Source organism: Pezoporus flaviventris, unplaced genomic scaffold (genome assembly GCF_033815535.1).
Source record: "Pezoporus flaviventris isolate CSIRO_AGI_PZ_B2104156 unplaced genomic scaffold, CSIRO_AGI_Pfla_v1 ptg000041l, whole genome shotgun sequence".
In the NCBI taxonomy this organism is placed as follows: Eukaryota; Metazoa; Chordata; class Aves; order Psittaciformes; family Psittacidae; genus Pezoporus; species Pezoporus flaviventris.
Window position 1 is genome coordinate 13767539 of NW_026892589.1, and position 23034 is coordinate 13790572.

Sequence of the window (23034 nt, forward strand, 5' to 3'; positions counted from 1 at the left end):
ATGAACACACGTACCACATGGCTTGCACCGACACAGGCTTGAAGATGTGCATCCTCCCTGCAGTGCTCACGCTGAAGCCACTAACAGAGAGAGGCAAAACCCAGCATCAGAAACTGCTCCTCACAAGCTGCACTCTACAAACAGCTATTGCAAGGGGCACTTAGGGTCATAAAGGATCAGGGATGAGAATTTGTACCATGGATTTTCCAACATCCTCCCAGGTAAGAATGGCAAGTGGACACCCTTCCCAGGAATGGGAGTTCAGAGGGTATTCACTGGGTTCCACAGGTTACACAAAGCAACTTAAGGGCAGCAAGACAGAATCCTCACTGTCTGAATACGAGGACTGCAGCCGTGAATCCAAAATTGGAACTTCATTTGCAAGGTGACAGAGAATCTCTCCTTGAGCAGCCCCAAGAAGGGAAGGACAATCGCATTTATCATTTTAATGTGGTTTCTTACCCATCACCATCAAGATGGATTTTAGTGTCGCTCCACAGCCGAAGAACCATTCCTATGGTGCAGCTCTTACTGGAAGAGAGGTTGTTACACAGGATGTTAAATATAGGCCACAATGAGGTCACGCCAATACCCTTAATTATTAATACTCTTTAATTTTTAAAATCCTCAAGTCTTGCTCTAGTAATTCCTAGTAATGCCTCAGGCCATCAAAGGCACGGCACAAGGAGACCGGCAGCTGAAGGCTGAGGGTTTACTCTGCTATGAGCCTGCTGATTGCTCCACAGAGCTGGAGAAACACCACAGCAGCAAGGATCAGTTTCCAGCTCTTCCACTCCAGAGCCTGCCAGAAAGCTCCGCAGCGTGAGCCCCATCACCTCTCCTGCTCCCATCACCACAAGCCCAGTGCCAGGCGGCTCCCTAGCAGGACACAGGAGCAGATCTCCGGGATCTGGCTGCAGAGGCTCAGCTCAAAACGCAGCCCTGGGAGGTGGCAGAGCAGCTGCCTGCCTGCTCCAGAGGGGACCCCAGGGGCCTTTCAGGGTGTTCGATTTCCACTTCATCACTCGGGCTGGTAGAAAAGATTTTATGACTTTACCTACCCCAAATGAACACTTTTCATTTCAGTCTGGCAAGAAAACGGAGCTATAATGGGGGCCAGTAACTTCAGATAGTAAATAATTAAGTGACTGAGATATTAAAGGAAATTGGGATGCAGACAGCAAGAGCCAGTTAAAGAACTCAGGTTTTGTTCTGTTCTTTTCCATTTTTAAGCCTTTAGCTCCTTTCTACAGCAGGCAAAAGGATCTGATAGACCCACTGAATGCATATGTGGACAATGTGCACTGCAGAGCTCCGCAAGAGAAAGTGGGTTTTATTACACATATGTAAAAGGAATAAAGCCCACAAAAGCACCTGACTAGTCCGACTGTCAGCAGTGAGGACACTTACAGCTCAGCAGTGACATTTCAGCCCCAGCACAGAGCCATGGAGTGGCTTCACTCAATGAAGTCACTGATGCCAACTGACTTCTTTATGCACAGGACTTGCCCTTAATTAACAAAAGCCTGGGCTTTCAGGGGGACATGGCAGCAAACCTCACAGTTAGGATGGATTTGTCACAACTTTTCCACCTTTCCTCTCGTCTCCATAATCATCAGCAAATTATTGCAAGGCTGGGTCAGGTCTGAAGATGACAGCAACATCCACTGTGCCATAAGGAAATACTACATTAGAGTTCCCTCCCTAGCACTAACAGGAGTAATTTAAACACAGATATAAGAGGCAGCAGCACCAATGACAATAATCTCATTAGGAAGGCACAACCAGGAGTTTCCCTGCAAGGGGTAACGGGTTCAAACTGAAACAGGGGAACTTTAGATTGGATCTAAGGAGGAAATTCTTTCCTGTTAGGCTGGTGAGGCACTGGAATGGGTTGCCCAGGGAGGTTGTGAATGCTCCATCCCTGGCAGTGTTCAAGACCAGGTTGGATGAGGCCTTGGGTGCCATGGTTTAGTTTGAGGTGTCCTTGCCCATGGCAGGGGGGTTGGAACTGGATGATCTTAAGGTCCTTTCCAACCCTAACTATTCTATGATTCTATGTCTCCCAGCAGAGCAAAAGCTCCCCCGTTCCACTTACAGCCACTAAGGTTTTCCAGAGGAAAAACAAACCCCACACTGGCTGCACCAGCACAGCATGGCAGCCTGCTAAACCACTGGAGAACAGGAACAACAGGCTGGAAGCTCTGCCAAGCCAGCCCCATGTCTCTGAGCCAAGAGCTTTTCTGCCTTGGTTTGCTCACCTACAACTGGAATAATGTGAGAGGGGCTGTGATAACACAATATTTTATTTGCCTTTCAAAGTCCTACGTGCTCTTATCAGTTGGACAAAAGCAGCAGTTCATTACTGACACATTTGTTTGTTGGTTTTGGAGGTACTTCTGCAGTATTGTTTTTTGGCAACTAAGCTACCCACCCAAAAACCCCATTGCTTCATAGCATCAACAGACTTGAAGTCTGGGGGACAGAATAAGTTCCAGTTTTTAAATGTGGCTGCAAGAGCATTCTGAAGTGAGCACGCAGCCAACTACCACAGATGAGGTAGGTACCAGCCCTACAGATGGATTACACGTGAACACTTAGCCTGCAAGTGTCCAGAGATTCCAAGGAGACTGAAAGCTTTCTGGATCAGAAATCACCCTCCCATCCCCGTACCTGGTCAGAAGACTCAACACATCTCCTTTTCTCTTGCTAGAGTTTGCAGATCACACATAAACCAACTGCTTGGGGACAGAGAGCCCAGCCTGCCCCATTTCCAAGCCCAGCCTCGCCTCGGACATACCTCTCCTTGCTGGAGAAATCCACACCCAGCAGGATGTTCTCTTCCGTGTCCTGCCGCCCGCTGCTGTACACGACCACCATGTACCGCACGCGGTCTGTCCACACGCTCTCCAACCGGACAGCCTGGGGAAAGGTCAGCAAGCTCTGCAAACACCTCGTGGATAAGCATTACCTCCACTGCTGCCTCGGGTTTTTAAGGTGCAAGCGAACCCAAAAGCTTTATTTAGCTGCAGTGCAAAAGACACAGGGAATGACAGCCCCATCTTCTAACAGAAAAGCCACACTTCAGACAGATCCGTTTCCTGCCCCAGTTCATCACCTGGAGGTAAGGACCAGGGCAAAAGGAGTGGATCAGAAAACCTAGGCTTTGCCAGTGCTTTTCATGAGCCTCTACAGGTCTGTTTCAAACGCCTCCAACAGAAAGGAGAGCAGGAAAATGCAGCTTTTCTTACCAGTTTGATCCTGTCCTCACAGCGGAGGAGGTTGATCATCACCTGGAGGTGCTGGGGCAAATCACCTGCACAGAGAGCAGAGAACTCATCAGAAAGGGTCTCTTGCTGCACTAAGAATCAGCAGAATCTTGGTATTTAAGGAAACTGTGGGGTTTGTAAAATAAAATATACCATTTAAGAGAGGCCAATGAGCTTTGCTGTCCCAGAGATACTAACAGAAGTGAGCTTCATTGATGAGGACCATCTGGCTCTGTGAGAACTTGACCTTATACTATTTGGAAGGTACCAAATATACTGAGACCATCTATGACTGGCACAAACGATGATACTTTTCCTGTTACAGCATCTCAGAGAAGACAAAGATGTGGGCACAGGGGCAGAAGAGGCAGGAGGAACAACTGATTAGGAAGTGATGGATCCCTTCTATCTCAGAGTGGTTCTCGTGCATCAAGTCCCTTAAGCTCTAGGGTGGTGGGTACATTTCTGTTTGATGAAAGCAAGCAAAGGGAACAAGGAATCTACAACAAAACAAACCCAGTTCACATCTAATAACTCAGTAATGTACTCATAACTTTCCATGCAAGATAAAATTCCTTCCGTAGGATGTTTGCTGGGTCTATGAAATCGCTGACGATTAAAGAAACCCAAAGCCAAGCTTGGCATTCAAACACCCTCTTTGTGCTTGGAGTGTTTACTAAGCAGCAGGCACACAGTACCACACTGTGCCTTTCCCACATGCTCCTGCTCCCCAAAAGCCCTGCTGATCACCTTTCTGCTTCCCCAGTGATCACTTACTCCAGACTGTCACAGACAGAAGGCTTAAAGCCACTGGGTAAGTGGAATCCACTTTCCTTATCGATCCTTGTGTACATTCACCACACAACTCCCTACCATTTCTTCCCATCAGTGTGGCACACTGGAGGGGACTGGGGGAAGGAGAGTCTGTTCTTAAACCATGACCAGTTCTTACAGGCCAGGTAGTGATAAGTTAACAGAAAAGGGGATTTTCCTGAAACCAGGAAAGGGGATATAGGGAGCTAAGAAACCTATGTCTATGCAGAGAGCCATATCCTGTTAAAACATTCCCTGCTCTTACCAGCAACACCAAACAAAACCAGCAACAGGTAGTTTCAAAAGGACAAGTGCTGGCACCGAAGTCCCAACCTTCAGATGACTGAAGGCTGGGAGAACACTTGGAGAACGTCCCTGTTGATCTGAACCAGACCTGTATTAGAGGTCCTAGAGCCCTGTGACTCTGCCCATCCCAGTTCCCTCCTCACAGGCTGAAGGGGAAGGCAAAGATCAAACCACTGAAGCACACGGGACATTCCTTCATCTATGGCTGTGGAAACCAGGGATACCTGCTCAGCACAGACACCCTGGCTCAGCAGTGAGGCAAGAAGAGGTTCAGGAGGTGTTTGAATCCACTACCTGCATGTTTGTGAGGATGCTGGAGGCTTCGCTGGCCCTGGGAGCTGTTTCCTTGTTGCAAGAAGAGGGCTGCACCTTTCACCATGAAAAAGCTCTCGCTCAGGCTGGAAAACAAACAACAGGAGTCAAGTGAAAGGAAACCCCAGCAAAAGGCACGCTCAGGTCTGTGCCTGGGGAAGGAAGGGCTTCCCCTCACTGAGCCGCAGCAGGGTTTTGCCATGAGAAGCCGTTCCCAAAGTCTGATCCTGCCACTTGCACAGCACGGCTCCAGGATTATTCATGGCTTATTCATGTGTCATCTTCCACCAACATTTTGTTACTTGGCCATGGCAGGAGATACTTGCCTGAGCTGTCATGGGCTGGAAATGACTTTATCATTTGGTTATCAAACCCCGCAACTTAAAACCAGTAAAGGGGAAGGCTTTTTACAGGCTTAGACCTGTCAAATGACTGAGCATCAGGTTCCGAGTCGATCAGTCCCTACTCATTCCAGCTCCTGAGATCTCTTTGGAATGCAAACCAAGAACATGCAACCATAAAGTGCTTGTAGATTTAAAGAGTAAGGGGGGGGGGACAATGAAACCTGCCCATCACCAGAGAAAGGAAACTGCACTGAAACCTCAGGGGGAAAACAACCACCACAAGAGCAAAGACTCTGCTTTGCTCTGGCTGGATACAACCATCCTAAAAGACAACGGATAAGGCAGGAGGCTGCAGTTATGTGCAGACACAATGGTATGTCCACAGAGTGAAATGACACAGCCCCCAGAAGGTAACTAAAGAGAAGGCCGAACCAGAGCAGCATGTTCCAGGCAGCACCAGCACAAACCTAATTACAACCATCAGGCACTTGTGAGCATTTTAGTCTTGGACTAAAAGTCAGCGTTTCCCCCGAGGCTCAACATCAGTGTCTACTGAGCTACCTTTTAGCTGCCAGAGCAACTGCTTACACTGCGCTTCCTACGCTGCTCCAGCACCACCAGGGACATTCCTCACTACAAAGCCCAATTTTCTGCCGCCCCACACTTCCAAACATAGCTCCTCATTAATTGCTGTCTGATTCGGCTCCATATAAATGCTCCATTATGTGGCTGTGCTACACAGGAGTTACTCATGCTACAGAAAACGATCCCACAGGAGTTACTGCTCCCAGCACTCATCTGTTCCGTACTTTATGCGGGGTCTCTGCCTTCGGGCAGAGCGAGCACTGATGCTCCATGCCACCGCAGGAGACAGGAATTCCGTGTCTCTTCAGCATCTGCTGTAAGCTCAGCTCTTCCCTCCTCTGAGCACAGCCGAGGTTTCAAGGCAAAGCTCCCTCATTTTCCAACTGATTCCTCAGGGAGCAAAATTCCCACTAAATCCAGACCCGGTTGAAATCTGAGATTTCAGCTGGTTCTGAAAAGCAAGCTGAAGTTTTCACCCGAGTCCCAGGCTCCACAAGTCACACATCAGGTCAACTGAATGCCAGTGGGACAACTGCACTCAAACCAAGCTCTCCTCCATGTGCACTCCCGCAGAGCATTCCAGCACTCCCCACCTGGCAAGCTGTGCCTGAACAGGAGCTGCTCCTGATCTCAAACTCCGGCTCGGCTCTGCCTGCCACACACGCTAACAGCCAGAACTCCTGCAAAGGGGAATTCTCCTCCCTCCCATAGCGAGCCAGGAAGGGTCCCGTTTCCTTCACCCCCCCAGGAAAGCGTTAAAAAAGGCCAGAAGCAACACAAAAGCAGTGACACCAACAGCACAGCTGGGGGGTTCAGCCACCAGCTTCACACACACTCACAGGGAAGGGACCGAGAACGCACAAGGAGATAATTCACAGTATTCCTGCCCCAAGGATTTTGGGAAATGCTTCTCTCAGGAAGTGAAAAAGCATCCCAAGGGATATTCTTTCACCCCTAATAAAGCACTGACTGGGATTTCTCCAGCAGGAAAACCCTTAGAAAAGACAGAGCTCCCTCCCAAAGGCATCGGCGGCTCCTGCTCCGAGCGCTCGTCTCGCCCCACGTTCTCCTCCCGCATCAGGGAATCTTCCATAATAAACCAGAAGATTCCCAGTTGCAGGCAAATGGGTCAGCTGTGCTGCAGGGGCAGAACGGGACCGCAGGGAAAGGACAAGCCACCCTGCAAAGTGCTTGTCCCGGTGCACTCCGTCGGCACGGAACTGAACCGGGAAGCAAAGCCCGAGGAAGATTTCTCTTTGCGTGCTGGCTTCCTAACCTGGGTCCCAGCTTTATGAAGCTCAGCTCCCCGTGAGCCAGCCTGCCTCTACCTCCCCAGTCTCCCCATAAGCTCCCATTCCTACACGGCCAGCACGGTGCCCAACGGAGGGAACGCACCCAAGCACCTCTTTGCCAAAGCTCCTATTTTCCATCACAGGGAAGCAGCAGCATTACCCCACAGCGAGCCTTATCTCCGCTCTGGGAACGCTCCTCACTCTCAGTCCCTTCACACAACTGCTCCAAGAGACAGCTAAATGAAATGGAAGTGAGAAACACACACGGCACAGCATCCCGACCCAGTTTAAGCCCCCTTTTAAACCCTGCACTCCCAATAAACAACCAAAACTCCAGCCTCTTTAAAAAGATCTCCTACAGAACAGCAAAATCCTCCCATTAAAGAACATCCCAACTTTTGACCCTCGGCAGCAGTGATAAATGCCCCAGTAAGCAGCATTTGTTAGCAGCAGAAAAACGAGTGGCTAATACATACTAATTCGGACTGGTTCTCTTTGAACAGCAGAAGCATTGTGCTGGCCCAAGAGTCAGACAGAAGTCAGTAAAGTTGAGAAGATTCATAACTCGCTGTAAAACTCACATCCTTTTGCTTCTAAAGCCCAAAAAGCAAAGAAAAGAAGGGAAAGAAAAGGTCGGCCGTATATTCAGTGCGGAGCAGAGCAATCGCGTCTGTTGATGCTACCCAGGAACTGGATGACTTTTACAGAACACTGTGTCTTCCACTGATATCCTGGCTTGAAAAAGCACTTGTCCTAACATCTCCTGATGAAAGAGGGCCATTCAGGAGGGGGGGAAACCAGCTGAGGCTCGTCTAATCGCTTCCCTCCTCCAGACTTTGTTTGTTTGTTTGCTTCCCAAGGCAGCACAGCGCCTATCAGTGCAGCAGCCCCTGCCTGCAGGAAGCCCCTATTCCCTGGGACAGAACTAGATAAGCATCATGTAGCCTAATGCCTCTTCATTCCTGTACAGCTAAAGCACTGCAGGGCAGCTCTGGAACACAGACATGATAAAGACTTGTTGCTTACAGACCCTGACTAGTTCTTTCTCCAGGCACAAACCAGAATGGCACGTACGCCTTTCACCATCACCACAAGCCTGACCAGGGGCAGAAGCAGCTCTCTGTTCCATTCCTACCCAGCCTCACTGGCACAGGATCCACGGCCACCCATCCCCTGGATGCCAGGAATCCTGACCAGCACAGCTGCGTTACAGGAGTCACTTCAGGCTCTTGAATAAATGCAGAGCCCACAGGTTTTGTCACAGCCCCAAGGCCAGGTTGGACACAGGGGCTTGGAGCAAGCTGCTCTAGTGGAAGGTGTCCCTGCCCATGGCTGGGCTTGGAGCTGGATGAGCTTTAAGGTCCCTTCCAACCCATAGTGGTGGGAAGAAGAAGGTGCTTAATGGCCACAGCCCCTCTGTGAGCAGGCTCCTGTGTCTCTTGCTTCACCGACCCTTGCTCCATCCGCTGGCTCCGTGCTGCTCAACTTGAAAAGGAAATATTTCTTCCCCTTTGGGAAAGCTCCAGAAGAGCGTGGCTGCAACACACATCAATTACATGTCGAGTTGCTCAAGCACACAATAGGCAGTGCCTTGTCAGCGTTACAAAACGCTGCCCCCCGGGTCCACAAATGCCAGTAAGGATTCTGTTGAATATACTGGATTTTGGAACAGAGCTGCTCGTGTTAGGGGATGGAACAGAGCGAGCTGGACCAGCTGCCACTCACAGGGCTCCCTAAGCTTTGCCTTGCCCTTGGGGCTCAGGTTGTGGTGTGCTCCTCAAAGAAACCTTGACTGCCTCAGGTCCTCGAGTTCCCTGTTTTAATGGGAATCTCATGTAAGACATAATCCTGTTGCAGGATACAAGAGAACACTCTATTAATACATCTTACACAACTCGTCTCAAACTAAATATCCATACACAGAAGTCAGAAGGGAGAAAACCACTTTCCCCGGAAGACACAGCCAAGCCTGAGGTTGATTCAGCAGCCTCTTGCCAGTCCAAGGATTAAAAACTAGTGTCTAGCTAAAAGAGGCAGAACGTAGGAATGTCAGTCTGTGCCTGGCTGGGTATCCCTGCTGATCCCAGCACAGCCCCAGCATCCCCCCGTACATGGATGCCCAACGAGCCTGGGTTATCCCCACACCTCCAGTGACCCCTGGGGTTTCTGGAGCCATAATGAACTTGTTATCTCTGTGTTTGCTGCTGATCACGGCCAAGCAGCCTGCTTAGTGCAAGTGCTGCTCAGATCTGCTCGCTCCCAGCTCATGTTTTAGTGCTGAGCTCATGTAGTGAACAAGCGCATCCGCTCTGCCTGGCTTTGCTTTGTGCTCTCCTCGGGGACCCTCACTCCAGCCAGTGCGGGTCGAGGGCAGGGAGCTCTGGGAGCAGAGAGGGGAGCTCCCCTCGGATGCTCCCACAGGCCCTTGACGTGCCAAAGGGTGGATCCTGAAACAGGGCACACTGAAACAGCAACAAAACTAAGCTGGACAGGAGCACATCAAAGAGAAAGGAAGATGCAGGCAGGGCAGCAGCAGGAAGACAAGGAGCAGCTGCTCCCTGCTTCCCAAGCCACGCTGACAATTAAAGCACGCTGGCTGCTTGCTTTGGCTTGATAGGAGGAACATCAGATAACACTTCCTGACCAAGAGAGGGGCCTTCAGGAGGAGCCTGAGCAACACAAAACAGCGCCAGGGAACAAAATGAACTTCAAAGCGAGTGGCTGACATGCTACTGTTCAACCTGAGAAACAGCCACAGGAGCTGCAGCAGCAGCAAGTCCTTTCTCATGCTGTTTAAAATAGCACTTTTGGTGTTTCCAAGCGGCCTTTGCTCTGTGTCACACACCGGTCAAGCAGAGTCCAGTGCCACGGAGACACCAAATGAAACACAAAGGAATCACCTTCACAAACACAGCCGCAAGCATCACCACAACCATCCCAGCTTAACATGGAGTGGGGCTATGCAGCAGGAGCAGGGAAGGACCAGTTCCATATCATACCTGCCCATTGCAAGGGGGCTGGAACTGGATGATCTTAAGGTCCTTTCCAACCCTACCTATTCTATAATTCTATGTATCATGGAGTGGTTTGTGTTGGAAAGGACCTTAAAGCTCCTCCAGCTCCAACCCTGCCACGGGCAGGGACCCCTTCCACTGGAGCAGCTTGCTCCAAGCCCCTGTGTCCAACCTGGCCTTGAGCACTGCCAGGGATGGGGCAGCCACAGCTTCTCTGGGCACCCTGTCCAACACTTGAAATGTGGTTTTAAACCAAAGCCCTATTGCACACATGCATAGACTGTGTGGTATGCTGAGAACCTGACCTGAGATCAGAACTGCAGGTGTCCAACAAGGAGGTTAGGCAGCATCCCATGCTCACAGGGGATCTTGTAATGCCTCCCCACAGGGGCAAGCATCTTCCCATCCATTTCCAAGGCAGTCAGGCAGGCAGCAAGAGCCAGGGCAGGCTTTGCTCTCCTGTTCTTAGCAGTGCAGCAACAAAAGGGGGGTCTGAGCGTGTATTGTTCAGCTGCAAGGCGTGGGCCACATCCACAGTGCAGGAATGCTAAGAGGGGCTGGAGACACTGCTGGCCATTCACAGCACAAGATACAAACCCTCCTCCAGCACAAAGGGGAGAAAGATAAAGCTGAAATCAATCATGAAGCCCACAAAAGCTGATTTCCCAATGGAGATGGACTGGTGGTGAAGTGCCTCCAGTACCGGGTGAGTATCACGCTGGGCTTGAGCAGGGATCACCCAGCTCCACATGGAGCCCAACCAGGGCAGCACACAGCTCTGAGGGCAGAGCATGGATAAACCAGCCAAGAGAAGGAAGAGGGAAGCAGACAAATTATCAGGATTGGTGCCCATTCCAGCACAAATCAGTGAGCGGGAGAGCTCCCAAACAGCCAGGAAAATTCCAGGAATCCCTAGGCCTGGGGCGGTGAAGAGCCAAATAAAATAAAGAGATTGTTTCACAGGGAAAAAGGAATCCTTTTTGCTCATCCCTTTGATCGCAGAGTTCAAAAAGGCACGGGGCTGATCATGGCATCATCCAGCTACGTGATGGGCTTGGAATGAACGGCTGGAACCACAGAGAGCGTTCCTGAGATTCCCAGTGATGGCATTTTGGTGACAGCCACTGTCTCTAGAGGCTGAGGCCTGATCCTCTCCAAACCTCAACCTACCCATTGAGCTGCTAAAAAGAAACTTCTCTCTCTTGCTTAGGAAAGGAGAAATAACTCTTCAGAGCCTCCTGGCAGCCCTGTCCCCAGCACCCTGGTGGGCTGAGGGAAGCAGGCTATTCCCAGAACACTGCCTCCCTTCTTCCCCCACCCTACAAGCCACCCTGTGTTCTCCTACACGTCCCGTTTGGGGATGATGCTGTTGCCACGTTACTGCCATAGCTGTTCTGTGACCGCAGGTAGGGAGAGGACAGACCGCAAGCCCAGGAGTGCCAGGGAGGTGTCAGGAGCTCCCATCTCCTCCCCAGCCGAGCTGTCAGCACGTGGGCCGATCCTCCTGCATTCCTCCTGTCAGCTCATTGTTATAATCCATTAAACCATTTCATTAAGTCACCCCACTTCCCCCCCCTCAGTGGTGTCTCTCAGAGAAACAAGTGGAAACTCTCCCCCGGCGCCACTGGAGAAGAAAAGGAAGGTGAATGATAGCTTCAAGGATGGAGAAAGCAGCTTCTAAGCGGCGCACACGAAGGTCAGCCAGGACAGAGGCAACAGCATGGGAAGCACAGCTGAGAATCCTACAGGCAGCGGTGGCACAGCAACCCAAGAAACAGCTCTGCTGCTGGCTTTCAGAATGACTCCAAAAAAGGCAGCACAGACCAGGCAGCACTTGACACGTTGGTATTGTGGAAAAAGAAAGTCAAATCCAGACGGATCATGTGGGGTAAAAGCAGAGTGAGAACAGTTCCAGCTCAACCCAGACACCACCTCCAGTGTTCAGCTAGACCATAGCCTGCCTTGGCTCCCCAAGGGGCTCCAGCCAGCACAAAGGCAAAGGTACACCCCAGCAAGGGTGTAGGAGACCACCAGCCAGGGGAAAAGCTGGCTTAAGATGGAAAAGAATCATAACATCACAGAATCATAGAGTCAGAATCGTTGGTAAAAACCCCAGGATTATCCCTCTTTACCTCCTCCACTCCAAACCCATCTTTTACAGGCAGCATCAGTATTGCAGAGAGAACACCTGTAGCCCAAAACGCTCTGCAGGGCTGGAGGGAGATGCCCACACGCAGGCAGGCTGTGAGCAGGCGCACAGGCAGCGGTCCCCACAGGGATGGGAGTGTTGGACGTGACCATTTGGATGGCAGACAGAGCAAACAGGCAACCTGGCAGCCTTCTGGAACAGCTGAAAGGGACCTTTCGTCCCCTTTCCTGCATTCCTGGATGCTTTGGCCTCTGCTGCTCAGCCCCAGAGGTTTTCTGCCCAGCAGCACACCACGGACCCCCCGGCAGCCACCCTCACTGGTGGCTCCTGCAGCAAGGGCTGCGTCAAGAAGCACTGGTGAGCTAGAGTAGGTTTGGTGAGTCCCTCTGCATAAGGTCTCTGTGCTGGTGAGCATGAGGCACAGACTCCGGGCCCTACAAGTGTTAGGTCAGTGCTGGGGAGTGTTTGGTGCAATGGGCACTACCTTGACATACCAACAGCAAGAACCAGCTGAGGTGGGTATGGACACACAGCACATCAGCTGCTCAGATGGTTCCGTGTGTGCTCCTGCTCCTGTCCCAGGAAGGACGCAGGGAAACCTACCTCTCCTGTGGGAAAAGAGAAACCTTTGCACTGGCTGCAAGGGGACGAGGTGTGTGCACACAAACAGCTCTGGCAGTGATGTTAACCACTGCCAGGTCACACCCTGGGGATGGACAGCCATACCTTACGTCATGGAAAGCTGATGCAGACCTGCCTGGGCTGTACAAGCTCAACATCACCGACTCCTGCCTGGACTAAAGCCCTCAGAGAGGAAAGGCAAACTCTGCATAGAAGAGTTCTCAGCCGAGATGAACCTGAACAACTAAGGGACACCTAAGGACACAGGTCTGCATCCATCTGAGGTTGGACTTATTTTTGGCTTGTTTTGCTTTCTGGTTTATTTCTGTGTAGCAGTGATGTGATTCTGCATCAGGGCTTCAAACGCTGCAGAGTGATAGGTGAATGTCTGGGAGATAAACCACAACCCAACATTCTCTTCATGCAAAGCAAAGCCATGGCCATGAAGGTGCTCTGTGCATGTCACATCTGAAGGCCACTTGTCAGCAGACCACAGCTCTGATGTGCCTGCGAAATCCCTGACTCACAGATCTTGGCAATGGATTATCACAGATTCAGGTATTTCACATCGAGGCATTTGGAACCAAAATATTTTTGTGACCCAGCTCTAACACCTAAATAAACAGTAACCACATTGGCCTTTTACAGGAACAGAACTCAGAGCCAAGCCAGTACCTTTGATAACGGGGCCAGTTGGTTTGTTTCAAGCCAAACTGCTGAGGCTTCGCGGAAAAAAAAGCTAAAAGAATAAAAGAAAAGGGTATTTATATCGAGTTCTGAGCGCTGGCAGACCTCCTGCTGTTACTCTCCCAGCATCCAAGTAAACTCCTCGTGTTGCTCAACTTCAAGTCAGCAACAGTTTCCTGGAAAGGCCAGAGCTTAAATAAGTGTCAACCAAGCGCAGGCTCCTCGGCTCTGTGGTCTTTGAACACCCCACACAACCCACCACTAATGTAAAGGTCTAATTATATCTCCATCAGCTTCCACGGCCACACCTTCGGGCCAGAAGGGGTCACGAGCCTGGGACTCTGCCTCCCCATTGTACGGAGCACGCTAAGGCAGGATGCTGCAGCCCTGCCAGGATGTGATTCAGCGTCCTGTTTTGCACAGTTAATAAAATCAGCAGCTTCTGCCCCAAGAGCTCCCACCAAGTAACTGGGGGACAATAAATACTGCAGTGAGTGGGACGTGTCGTGTGTGTAATGAGCTGCTGTCCCCACAAACGCATCCTCAAGGCTGCTGCCTGATGGACCCCCAGCCCCTGCACGCTCCCAGTACTGTCAACCTGGCCAAAGCTGCAGATACAGGTCATTCAGTCGGGACTCCCTCCAGCAAAACACACTTACAAATCCCTAAAAGAGTTAAAGATCAGGATGTTAATAAGTAATTTTGGGTACATTAAAATATAATGTACATAAATAACATCCCCAGCTGTGGTGGGTGCGCTGTGCAGCAAGAAGAGCCTGAACAGTGCAGTTGCATCCACCCTTCAAGTTTCCATGCTGATGAGGCCAGCAAGGAGTTTGCTTTATTACAGTGATTTTAACCAAACAGCCTCCTCATAGCGAGTCCTCTGGAGTCTATCATAGAATCATTCCGGTTGGAAAACACCATCAAGCTCATCAAGTCCAACTGTTAGCCCAGCACTGCCAAGGTCACCACTAAACCATGTCCCCATGTGCCACATACATGTCTTTTAAACCCCTTCCCTGGGCAGCCTGTTCCAACGCTTGACCACGCTCTAAGTGAAGAAATTTGTCCTAACACCCAATCTAAACCCAATGATGCTCTGTAAGGAGTTTGCCTGCTGTAATTACTCCTCCTGTTGATCACTGAGCTGCAAAGGGAGTTTACAGCAACCTGAGGGCTTCACCTAATTCCAGCAGCAAACACAGAACCGAGTCAAACCAATGCCCAGTGTAACTCCATTACCTTCAAAAGAGAAAATCACTTCACTAAACTACAGCAAAAAAAAACATTAGCTAAAGGGACTGTAGAGCTGGTTATCAAACCAGTGTGGTGCAGCATGTTCCTTCCTGAGCAGGTCATCATGCAGAACACAAAGGTGAGTAAATGAGGTGGAAAGCAAGGGGGATGTGCTGCCTTCTACCCATCCCAAACAGCCGTAGGTTCCTCAGACCTCCAAAGCCAGATGTCTCTTACAGCTGAAAGGTTTTATTGCCGAATAAAACCAAACAGACCTAATGCTTTACTCTCAGTGTTTCAGAAGATGAGCTAATAGACATCTGCCAAGCTGCAGATGGGAGAAGGAGGTTCAGGAGCATTAAGTAACATGGCAAGGTACACAGGATGGCATCAGCAAAGACAGGAAGAGCCCCAGTCTCTTTCTTTATCACCGCTCAGCAGGACACTGGATGCTCCAGGCAGTGCTCTCAGGGCAGGGTCTCTACATGGAGAGGCAGCAGCACAGCCTATGCCACTAAAGCACTCTGCAAATATACACAAGCCCAATCCTGGAAACCTTTACCTCCACTGCTGCTCTTGCCAGCTCCTGAAACTGGGTTTAGTGGTGCCAAACAGGAACAGCTCTTTCCATATCGATTTGCAGGCTTGCTCACAGGCTGGAGACAACTGGCTCCTGCAGCAGCTCAGCCTCCATCTCCCTGCAGAAGTGGCCAAAACCACCCCCCCAGCCCCGTTTCTGACCACATGCAGAGGGCAACTGGAAAGCCAACGCTGGTAAAGGTCACAAACTCACTTGTGTTTGTAATTAAAGCCAGTGATTATCTTCCTGTGTTTGCCAGTTCACGACAGCCAACACTCACAACACCACTGGCTTTGTAAAACATCTCCTTTGTGCTAGAGAGCCAGCCGATGGATAGCAATGGAAGTCAATTGGGTTGCACCAAGGAGCAGGGTAAGAAAAATCCCATTGAACCCAGTGGACCCCAATCTCGTAAAACTTAAGGGTTTGGGGAAGCAAAATGGACTCCTGGCTGCCTGCTGGAAACAGTGTGGATGTTACCTTACCAAGGCTTCTGCAGCATTTTGGGGAAGTGGGAGAAAAGGAAGACTTTAAAGCACATTTAAAGTCTAACAAAATGCACAAAGCAACAATATCCGTGACAGAAAGCTGAACCCAGAACATGTCCCCTCGGCCTGTGCTAGGGTAGAGGCTGTTTCAGGGAGAAAACAAGAGAGAAAAGCATTTTGAGGAGACAGAAACCATAAGGAAAGTCTCCTGTTCTTAGACCAGAGAGCAGCAAGATGTTATAAAACCACGATACAGACCTATTCCTCCAATAAAATAATCTAACCAGACCCAACTGCACAGCCTCCACTGAAAATCCTGGAATTTTTAGGGATGAATGAAAATAATCTGTTCAGCAAGCAGATGAGCAAGTATATCATCAGTGTGTAATAGCACATTCATGCTGTATTGATGAAACACAGTTTGAGCTGGCAGCAAAGAGGTCTTGCTTCCAAGAACCCTTCATTTACTGACCATGAGCATCACTGAGGTCTGCAAAGTCAGGCACTGGGCTGCTGACCCCAGCACTCAGGGCATGTGTGACAAAGCAGAGCTGCCACCTGATTCTCCAGCAAGGCTAGACCAGGATTTAAAGATTCACAAACCTACTCACAGCCTGTTCCTGCCTTTTTTAACACAGGAGACCCGGGCTCAGCTGTCGGAGAAGCAGCACAATGAAGTTGAACAATTCTGCCACCCCATGGGCACTGGGTAAAGTCTCAGCTCGTTGATCCCCAGGAATCCAGCAGGAAGGGGACAGGATCTACCCACCTCCCCGTCAGAGGAGCTTCAGTGCTCAGCCACGCTGTGTGAACACCAAGGCCACACATTCTCTTCAGTCCTTGGCAGCGTTTCCCCCGAGTACAGCAAAGGATCTGCACAAAAGCCATCCTATTCTCGAGGTCTATCTGATGATTTAATTACCTGGTTCTTATCCTGAAAATCATAGACAGAAGAGCAGCCCCAAGAGACTGAAGGCCAGAAGAAGCTCTTGGGCTCTCAGTATGCAGAGTCATTGCTGCAGCATTTTTCAACAGCTAGAAGAAAGCATCAGCCTTTAAGCCCAGTGTCACTACATCTACCCCCATGATTGCTCTGGTCAGTGATGGATGCTGGTGCCTGGCTTGCAAAAAGACCAAAAATAGCCACAAACCCAGTGCTTTAGCTGTGTATTGTCACTGAGTTCATTTGCAATGCTTTTACCTGAAAGCAGGATAATTAACGTAGGAAGCAGTAAGAAGGAGAAGAGACCAGGCCTGCTGAACCACTGTTGTTTTCACTTTATCTCTCAGACTGGGGTGTACAGGTGACAGGGTAAGAGCTGCCTGCAGCAGCTGGCTTTAAAGTCAACAATCCATGTTAATTCCTCAGGCCCCATTAGACCAGAGTCCCAAACCAGCCTCACTGTTACCACCTCTGATCTCTGTGCAAGGCCAGCAAGAGGAGCTTCCCCTTCTCCAGGTGCTACCTCATTCTTTTCCAGCCCCTTGCACAAAGTGGCTCTACACAACCCTGGTATCAAAGGAGTCAAATTCCCGATGGTTAATACCCAGGAAGGAGCAGAGCCCTCCCCTTCCCAACCCATAGCCACAATCTCAGAGAGCAGCAGCGCAGACAGAGACACTGATAACAGTGAAGTGCTTTGGCCAGAGCTGAGGAGCAATTTTCCAGTTTCTCCTTCCCAGGAAAGAAAAACCCCAAACCCTCTTTCATGCTTTCAGTTCATTAAACACTCATCTCAAAACTAAACTGATCAGGGAGAGATCACCCCAGTGTTCAGCTCCCTGCAGACCATGCAACCCCCTCCAGGCAAGCTCCAGGCTGGAGTCCTGCCCAGGAATCACGATGGGGATACATGGCAGGCAATTAACAACAGTGGAAATGATGGTTAGAGCCAAGCAGCTCTGCTTACCTCACGTTTAATTTACGTTCCTCATCACTGCCAACCTCCAGCTGAGGGGAGAAAAGGATAAAGAGAAAGTTACACACTGGTTGTTTCCATACAACTTGCTCACAATCCCCACGCTTCTTAAAGCCATCCCTCAGTGATGGGCTTTGGGTGGATGTTTTCCATGGAGGGGTTTCTTTCCAGTGCCAGGGATAAAGGAGCCTCCCTGGCCATAGATGCCATCAGCACCCAGCGCCGGGTGACAAAGGGGCTCACGGGGATGTTAAAGCTATTAGATCCTAATCCTGCAAGCTGGTCCTAGGGCACAGGTCGGTCTGAAGAGCGCCAGCCTCGGCGTCACCGCGAGCACACACGTGAGGGCAGAACGTGGCAGGACCAGCAGAGAAACGCTGCCACCCAAGAGCTGGGCACAGATTGATGCTGCAGTTCAGGGTGTGCAGCCACAGCACAAGTGCCCTCCAGAGGATGCAGCCAAAACTGCCTGCCTGGGATTGTCACAACCTCCGGTACCCGAACCCCAACCCGGCACCGATAGGCAGCTCCTCAGGGACCCCTCTGCCACCTCCAAGCTGCCCGAATGCTAGCAGAAGATGCATCCCGACACAGGATGATGGTCGCCCGGTCACCAACAAGCCCTATGTCTGCTGCCTTGCTGATGAACACACAGCTTTGATGGCAGACACGGATCAAAACAGCCACTTTTTCACTGGGCACCGGTGGAAAGTCCCCTTAGGAGCAAATCTGGCTGCAGAACTGCCTCACTGGCCCTCACACTTTATTTATTCTCCCTAAACTGAAGCATGCCAGCTGCATTAAGCCTCCTCTCAGAACCAATTTCACACAGCCGCGCTTTCCAGCCACCCCCTTCAACTTCTCTATTAGTTTCTGGACAAAATTCCTTCTGAAAGGAAAACAGAGCTGGAGCTAATTGCATCCAGAGCCGACTGAAAAACAAAGGCTCAAAACACTCCTCCTCCTTCGGTCCTGGGTGAGTAGACAGAGGAGGAAGGGCCACGAGCATCCCCTCGGAGGGCAGAGTTGCACCAGGGACATGGTTCAGACCCAAGAAGTAAAGCAGGGATCTAACAGATCACCCTACAATGGGAAATCCCTCAAAGCTGCAACACAGCAGAGCTGGAGGGATGGAAGCCTTCAAGAAATGATGCTCCATCAGCACTCGGGAAACACTTTGGTATTTACTACACCACTACTCAAACCCCACATCAAACAAGGGCCACCATAAGGGTGACTTGTTTCCAGGTGGGTTTGCAGAAGTGAAACATAAGCAAACAGTTTCACATAAAGCAAGCCTGCAGTTCTGTGTGTGTAAGAACTCAGGTTGTTCCCCACGCCGAGGTGCAGGAGCTGCTCAGCTTAGGATCTGCAAGAACCAAAGGAAGCCAGGAAACAAACCCCAGATGCAACGGCAGGGGCCGGATATTGGAACGATGGCTGTTTGGAGGGAAGGAGATAGAGCAAACCCATGCAGAACGTCTGCAGCTGATGGTGAGCACATACCAGGGCTATTTTTAGTCTGTTTACACTGTGCAGCAGCAGCGCAGGGCCCTGTGAGCACCCCAAGCCCCACTGCCCCCCAAGAGCTGATCCCCTCAGCCCAGGGATGCTCCATCAGGATTTTGGCCTCTGTAAGGTCAGCCCCTGTTTGTTTGGCTCTGTCACGGAGCAACAAGGGGAGGAAAAGCTGGTTTTAAACAAATGGGATGGGAAGTCTTGATCATTGTCAGCTGAGGCTCAGCAGCAGAGCCAGCCCCTGGAGCTGCTGCAGGCTCACCCTCTGCAGAAGCCAACTTGAGTTCAGGCTCGGCTCTCCCTGTATTTCCTATTACAAAGCTGCAGTAAAACCAGCCACGGCAGACCCCTGCTGCTCGCTGCCACGCTGAGCGTGTCCACCTTGCATCCTGCCCAGCTCTTGAGTTTCACGGCGCATCGCACAAGCGATGCTGTGGACCCACACCACGGACCCCACCACAGCACAGACAGTGCAGGATGTCAGGGTAACAGACCTGGCATGAGCAGGAGGTGGTGCAGAAGGGAGGTGGCAGCAGAGCTAGTGAGTGTGTGCAAGTGTGTAAGAACTCCTCTCTGCTCCTCCAAATTTACACCACGTTAACGCAGAAGGAGCCTCTCCAGGCAGCAGCATCCATCTTATGAATTCCTTCAGGCTCATGAGCTGAGGCTGCAGGAGCGTTCTCACAGTTAGCAAGGACACATGGTTAGCATCTCCCACCTAAAGCATCCGCCAGTCACTTCACACAGGCTAAAAGGCACAAAGAGCCCTGATTCTCCTTGCAAGCAGCACCATAAAGGAGCAGGCCTGGCACTTGGTGGTGGGGTTGCAAACTAACTTTGCAAAGCCAACACGCCGAACTGGGGAAAGGGATGGTTTATAGCTGTGTGGTGTTTCAGGCCAGAAGGGACCACTTCAACTGAATGGGAGCTGATGTTCCTCTGGGAGCCACCCAAGCACACCTGAGCAAGTCCGGGGCAGTGTTTTCAAGAGGGAAGGGGAAAGGTAGCACAGAGCTCGTACAGGATGTGCTGCCCGAGGCAGATGAATGTGATGAAGCAAAAGGCACCTCTCCTACCTGCACCAGTTAAGCCCAGTCCAATTCCACTGCCTGCAAGAGGGTTACAGCCCATTTACACCTGTGGTGATCAGGTGGCCACTGGGGCTCATTTAAGCCTCTAAACCAGACTCCAACAAAATTCCTTCTGAAAAAACCCTTGGGAAAGCCCAAGTCCTGTGTCCAACACAGCGTGGCCCAAGCGCCGGGTCCCTGCAGCCTCAGAGCCCAAACCACAGGACACGGATCTACACGCGCCAGTTGGGAATGGAAGGGATGAGTCACGTCTCCCAAGGGAATCCCACGGGAGAACCTGCAGCCTCGGGCAGCATCTCCCTCCTGCTCCCCCCCGCGGAGCAGCTAATCGGGGGAGTCACAGGGACCTGACAGGTGACAAATAGGATTGTTTACCTGGCGGGAGGGGACAGAGCCAAGCCAAGGGCAGCAGCATCAAGGGAGAGGGGCGGGAGGGAGCGGGATGCAAGGGAAGGATACGCAGGTGGACACCGGGCTTGTCTTGGAGGGTCAGGAGGAAAACAGGGGATGAAGGAAAACAGACACGGGGTGCAGCTGTGTCTGCATGGCACCTGGGAGCTGTGGTGAGGGAACACACCCCCCCAAAGCCGGGCAGAGGCAGGAGATGGTGGTCCTGGGGTACAGCAGGAAGGGGTGCGCAGCAGAGCTGGGACGCTCCGCTGCCTGCCCTATCAATCAGGGCAGGGATGTGCGGAGAACAGCACCATGGGCACAGTGGGGTACGCAGCACATACAGGGCCCCAGAGCAGCAGAGCTGGGAAGGAGAAGAGAGCGGCAGCGTGGGGGAGCAAGGGAACATCACACAGGGATGGGGTGTATGGGGTGGGGACTGGAGCTGCTCCAGCACCATGGGGAAGGGCTCCGCATGGGTCAGCAGCTGTGGGGAGGCGGTGCCATTGCAGCACAGGGACAGAGGGGAAAAGCGGAGCATCCCCGGGCTGGGGGCAGTGGCTGTGCGGGGTCCAGGGAAGGGGAATGCCCGCAGCCAAGGGGCCAGCAAGCAGCGCTGCTCCATGGAGGCCGGCCCAGGGCGCTGCCGGGGATTCACCGGGCAGGGAAGAGCGAAGCGGCTGCCCCGGGCTTCAGCAGCTCGGGCTGGGGCTGGAGCAGGGCACGGCCATGGGGAACAGGAACGTACAGGGGCGAGGAGGGGACGGGGCAGAGCGGGGAGATGGCCCCAGGCAGCCTGGAGGAAGCGGAGGGCTGCGGGCTGAGGCGGCACCGGGGGGCGGCGAGGGGCCGGGGCCTGTGAGGGGCTGGAGCCGGAGGGATGTGGGGAGCGGGGGCCGTGAGGGGCCGGAGCCGGAGGGATGTGGGGAGCGGGGGCCGTGAGGGGCTGGAGCCGGGAGCCGGGAGCCAGGAGCAGGGGGCCCGGAGCCGTGAGGCGCTGCGCGGGGCCCAGCCGAGGCGCTGAGGGGCCGCGTCCCGCCCCGCTCCCCGTCCCCAGGCCCGGCCCGGCCCGGCCCGGCTCACCTCGCTGGTGCTGGCCGAGGACGCGGCGCTGGGAGTCGGCGAGCGCTGCAGCGTGACCAGCGCCATGGCGGCGGCGGCAGGGCCCGGCTACGGCGGCTGCTGCGGGGCTCCGGCCCCTTCCACCGCCCCGGCGGCTGCGCAGCCCGGCCGGCCACGGCCCAGCGGAGGGGCGGGCCCGGGGCGGAGCCGCCTCTCAGGGACCCGGGTTCGAGTCCCGGAGCGGGAGGAACGCGGTTCCCACCACCCCAATGAGCGTCGGTGGGGTCTGAGCTTCCCCCGTAAAGCAGCCGAAGGGTTTCGGGGTGCAGCAGCCCCTAAACCGGAGCGAGGGGTCAGCGGTGCCCAACGCAAGAGGCAGACCAGCAGTGGGGTATTTGGTGTGGGTGGGAAGCCTGCGGTCGTTCAGGCTGTTGGGGGACTGCCTCTCCCCCTGCATCCCACGGGATGCACCGCTTGCACAGGTGGTTTGGGCTGGCAGCATCCCAGAGGATGCTGTGGATAACCCATCTGCTTCGTGGCAGCCAGAGCGGGATCCCAGGCTCTGGGTTTGCTGCCATCCTTTGGGGCCAGCCTGGATGGGGTTGCTCACACCGGAGCCCCTGGCACAGCGATGCTCCGGGTGGGAAATGCTACCAAAAGCATTGAAGGTGTCGGGTGTGTGAAGCACAGGGGTCTGCAGAGGGGCCGTCCCTGCTGCTCTCCTGGGGCAGAGCATCCCTCTGCTCACGGTGTGTGCCTGCCCTTGCCTTTCCTCTGCCTTCTGCGGGAGCGAGTCCCCATCCCTCGCAATGGGTTGTTCTGCACGGGTGAAACCCTGGGCCCAGGACTCCCGAGACACGGCTGCGAGCCGGCTGTGCAGGAGATGAGTTCCTGTTTCTGTCATCCTTGCGGCCTCTTCTATAAAAGCTTTAGGCACGGTAAAACCCACAATTGCAGCAGCTCTGCCCAAGCACAACGTGTACCTCCAGGGCTGCCTCCCCTCCTAATGGTACCCACACCAGCAGAAAGCTGGCTTTTCAGCCCAACGCTGTGGGCTTTGTGAAGGGAAAGGCAGCTCAGAGATGAGAAACGAAGCCCTGTGACCCCTGAGAGGGGGAAGCTGGGCAGCTCCTGGGGTCCATCGGCAGGGAGGCGATGCCTTTTCTGTCTTACAACGCAAAACCCAAGTGCGAGGCATCCCCTTTTCCCGCAGGAGCCCGGTGCCTGGGCTGTCCCCATCCAGCAGGACAGGCAGCAGTATCCATGGTGACAATGCCAACGCCGCCGTGACCCCGTTTTCCCTTCAGAGCAGCGGCTCTGGGCTCCGGTCCTGGAGCCGGGACTTTGGCCCCGTT

The 23034-nt window shown here is 52.6% G+C and overlaps 1 protein-coding gene across 3 annotated transcripts in view; it reads right to left on the bottom strand.

The window, feature by feature from the left end:
* SSH1 (slingshot protein phosphatase 1) overlaps positions 1-21852 on the bottom strand; it is a 30974-nt gene extending 9122 nt beyond the window's left edge. The window contains exons 1-7 of one of the 3 annotated variants that reach the window (XM_061466412.1): positions 21701-21852; positions 17610-17650; positions 4683-4786; positions 3252-3316; positions 2801-2922; positions 463-531; positions 15-80 (exon numbers count right to left, since the gene is read on the bottom strand). In XM_061466412.1, the coding sequence (XP_061322396.1) occupies positions 15-80; positions 463-531; positions 2801-2922; positions 3252-3316; positions 4683-4786; positions 17610-17650; positions 21701-21766 (533 nt within the window). In that variant the 5' untranslated portion in view covers positions 21767-21852. Of the gene's footprint in view, positions 1-14; positions 81-462; positions 532-2800; positions 2923-3251; positions 3317-4682; positions 4787-7397; positions 7723-17609; positions 17651-21700 lie in introns of those variants that run through there. The other 2 variants (XM_061466413.1, XM_061466414.1) reach the window with 2 other exon arrangements.
* Between the last annotated feature and the right edge of the window lie 1182 nt (positions 21853-23034).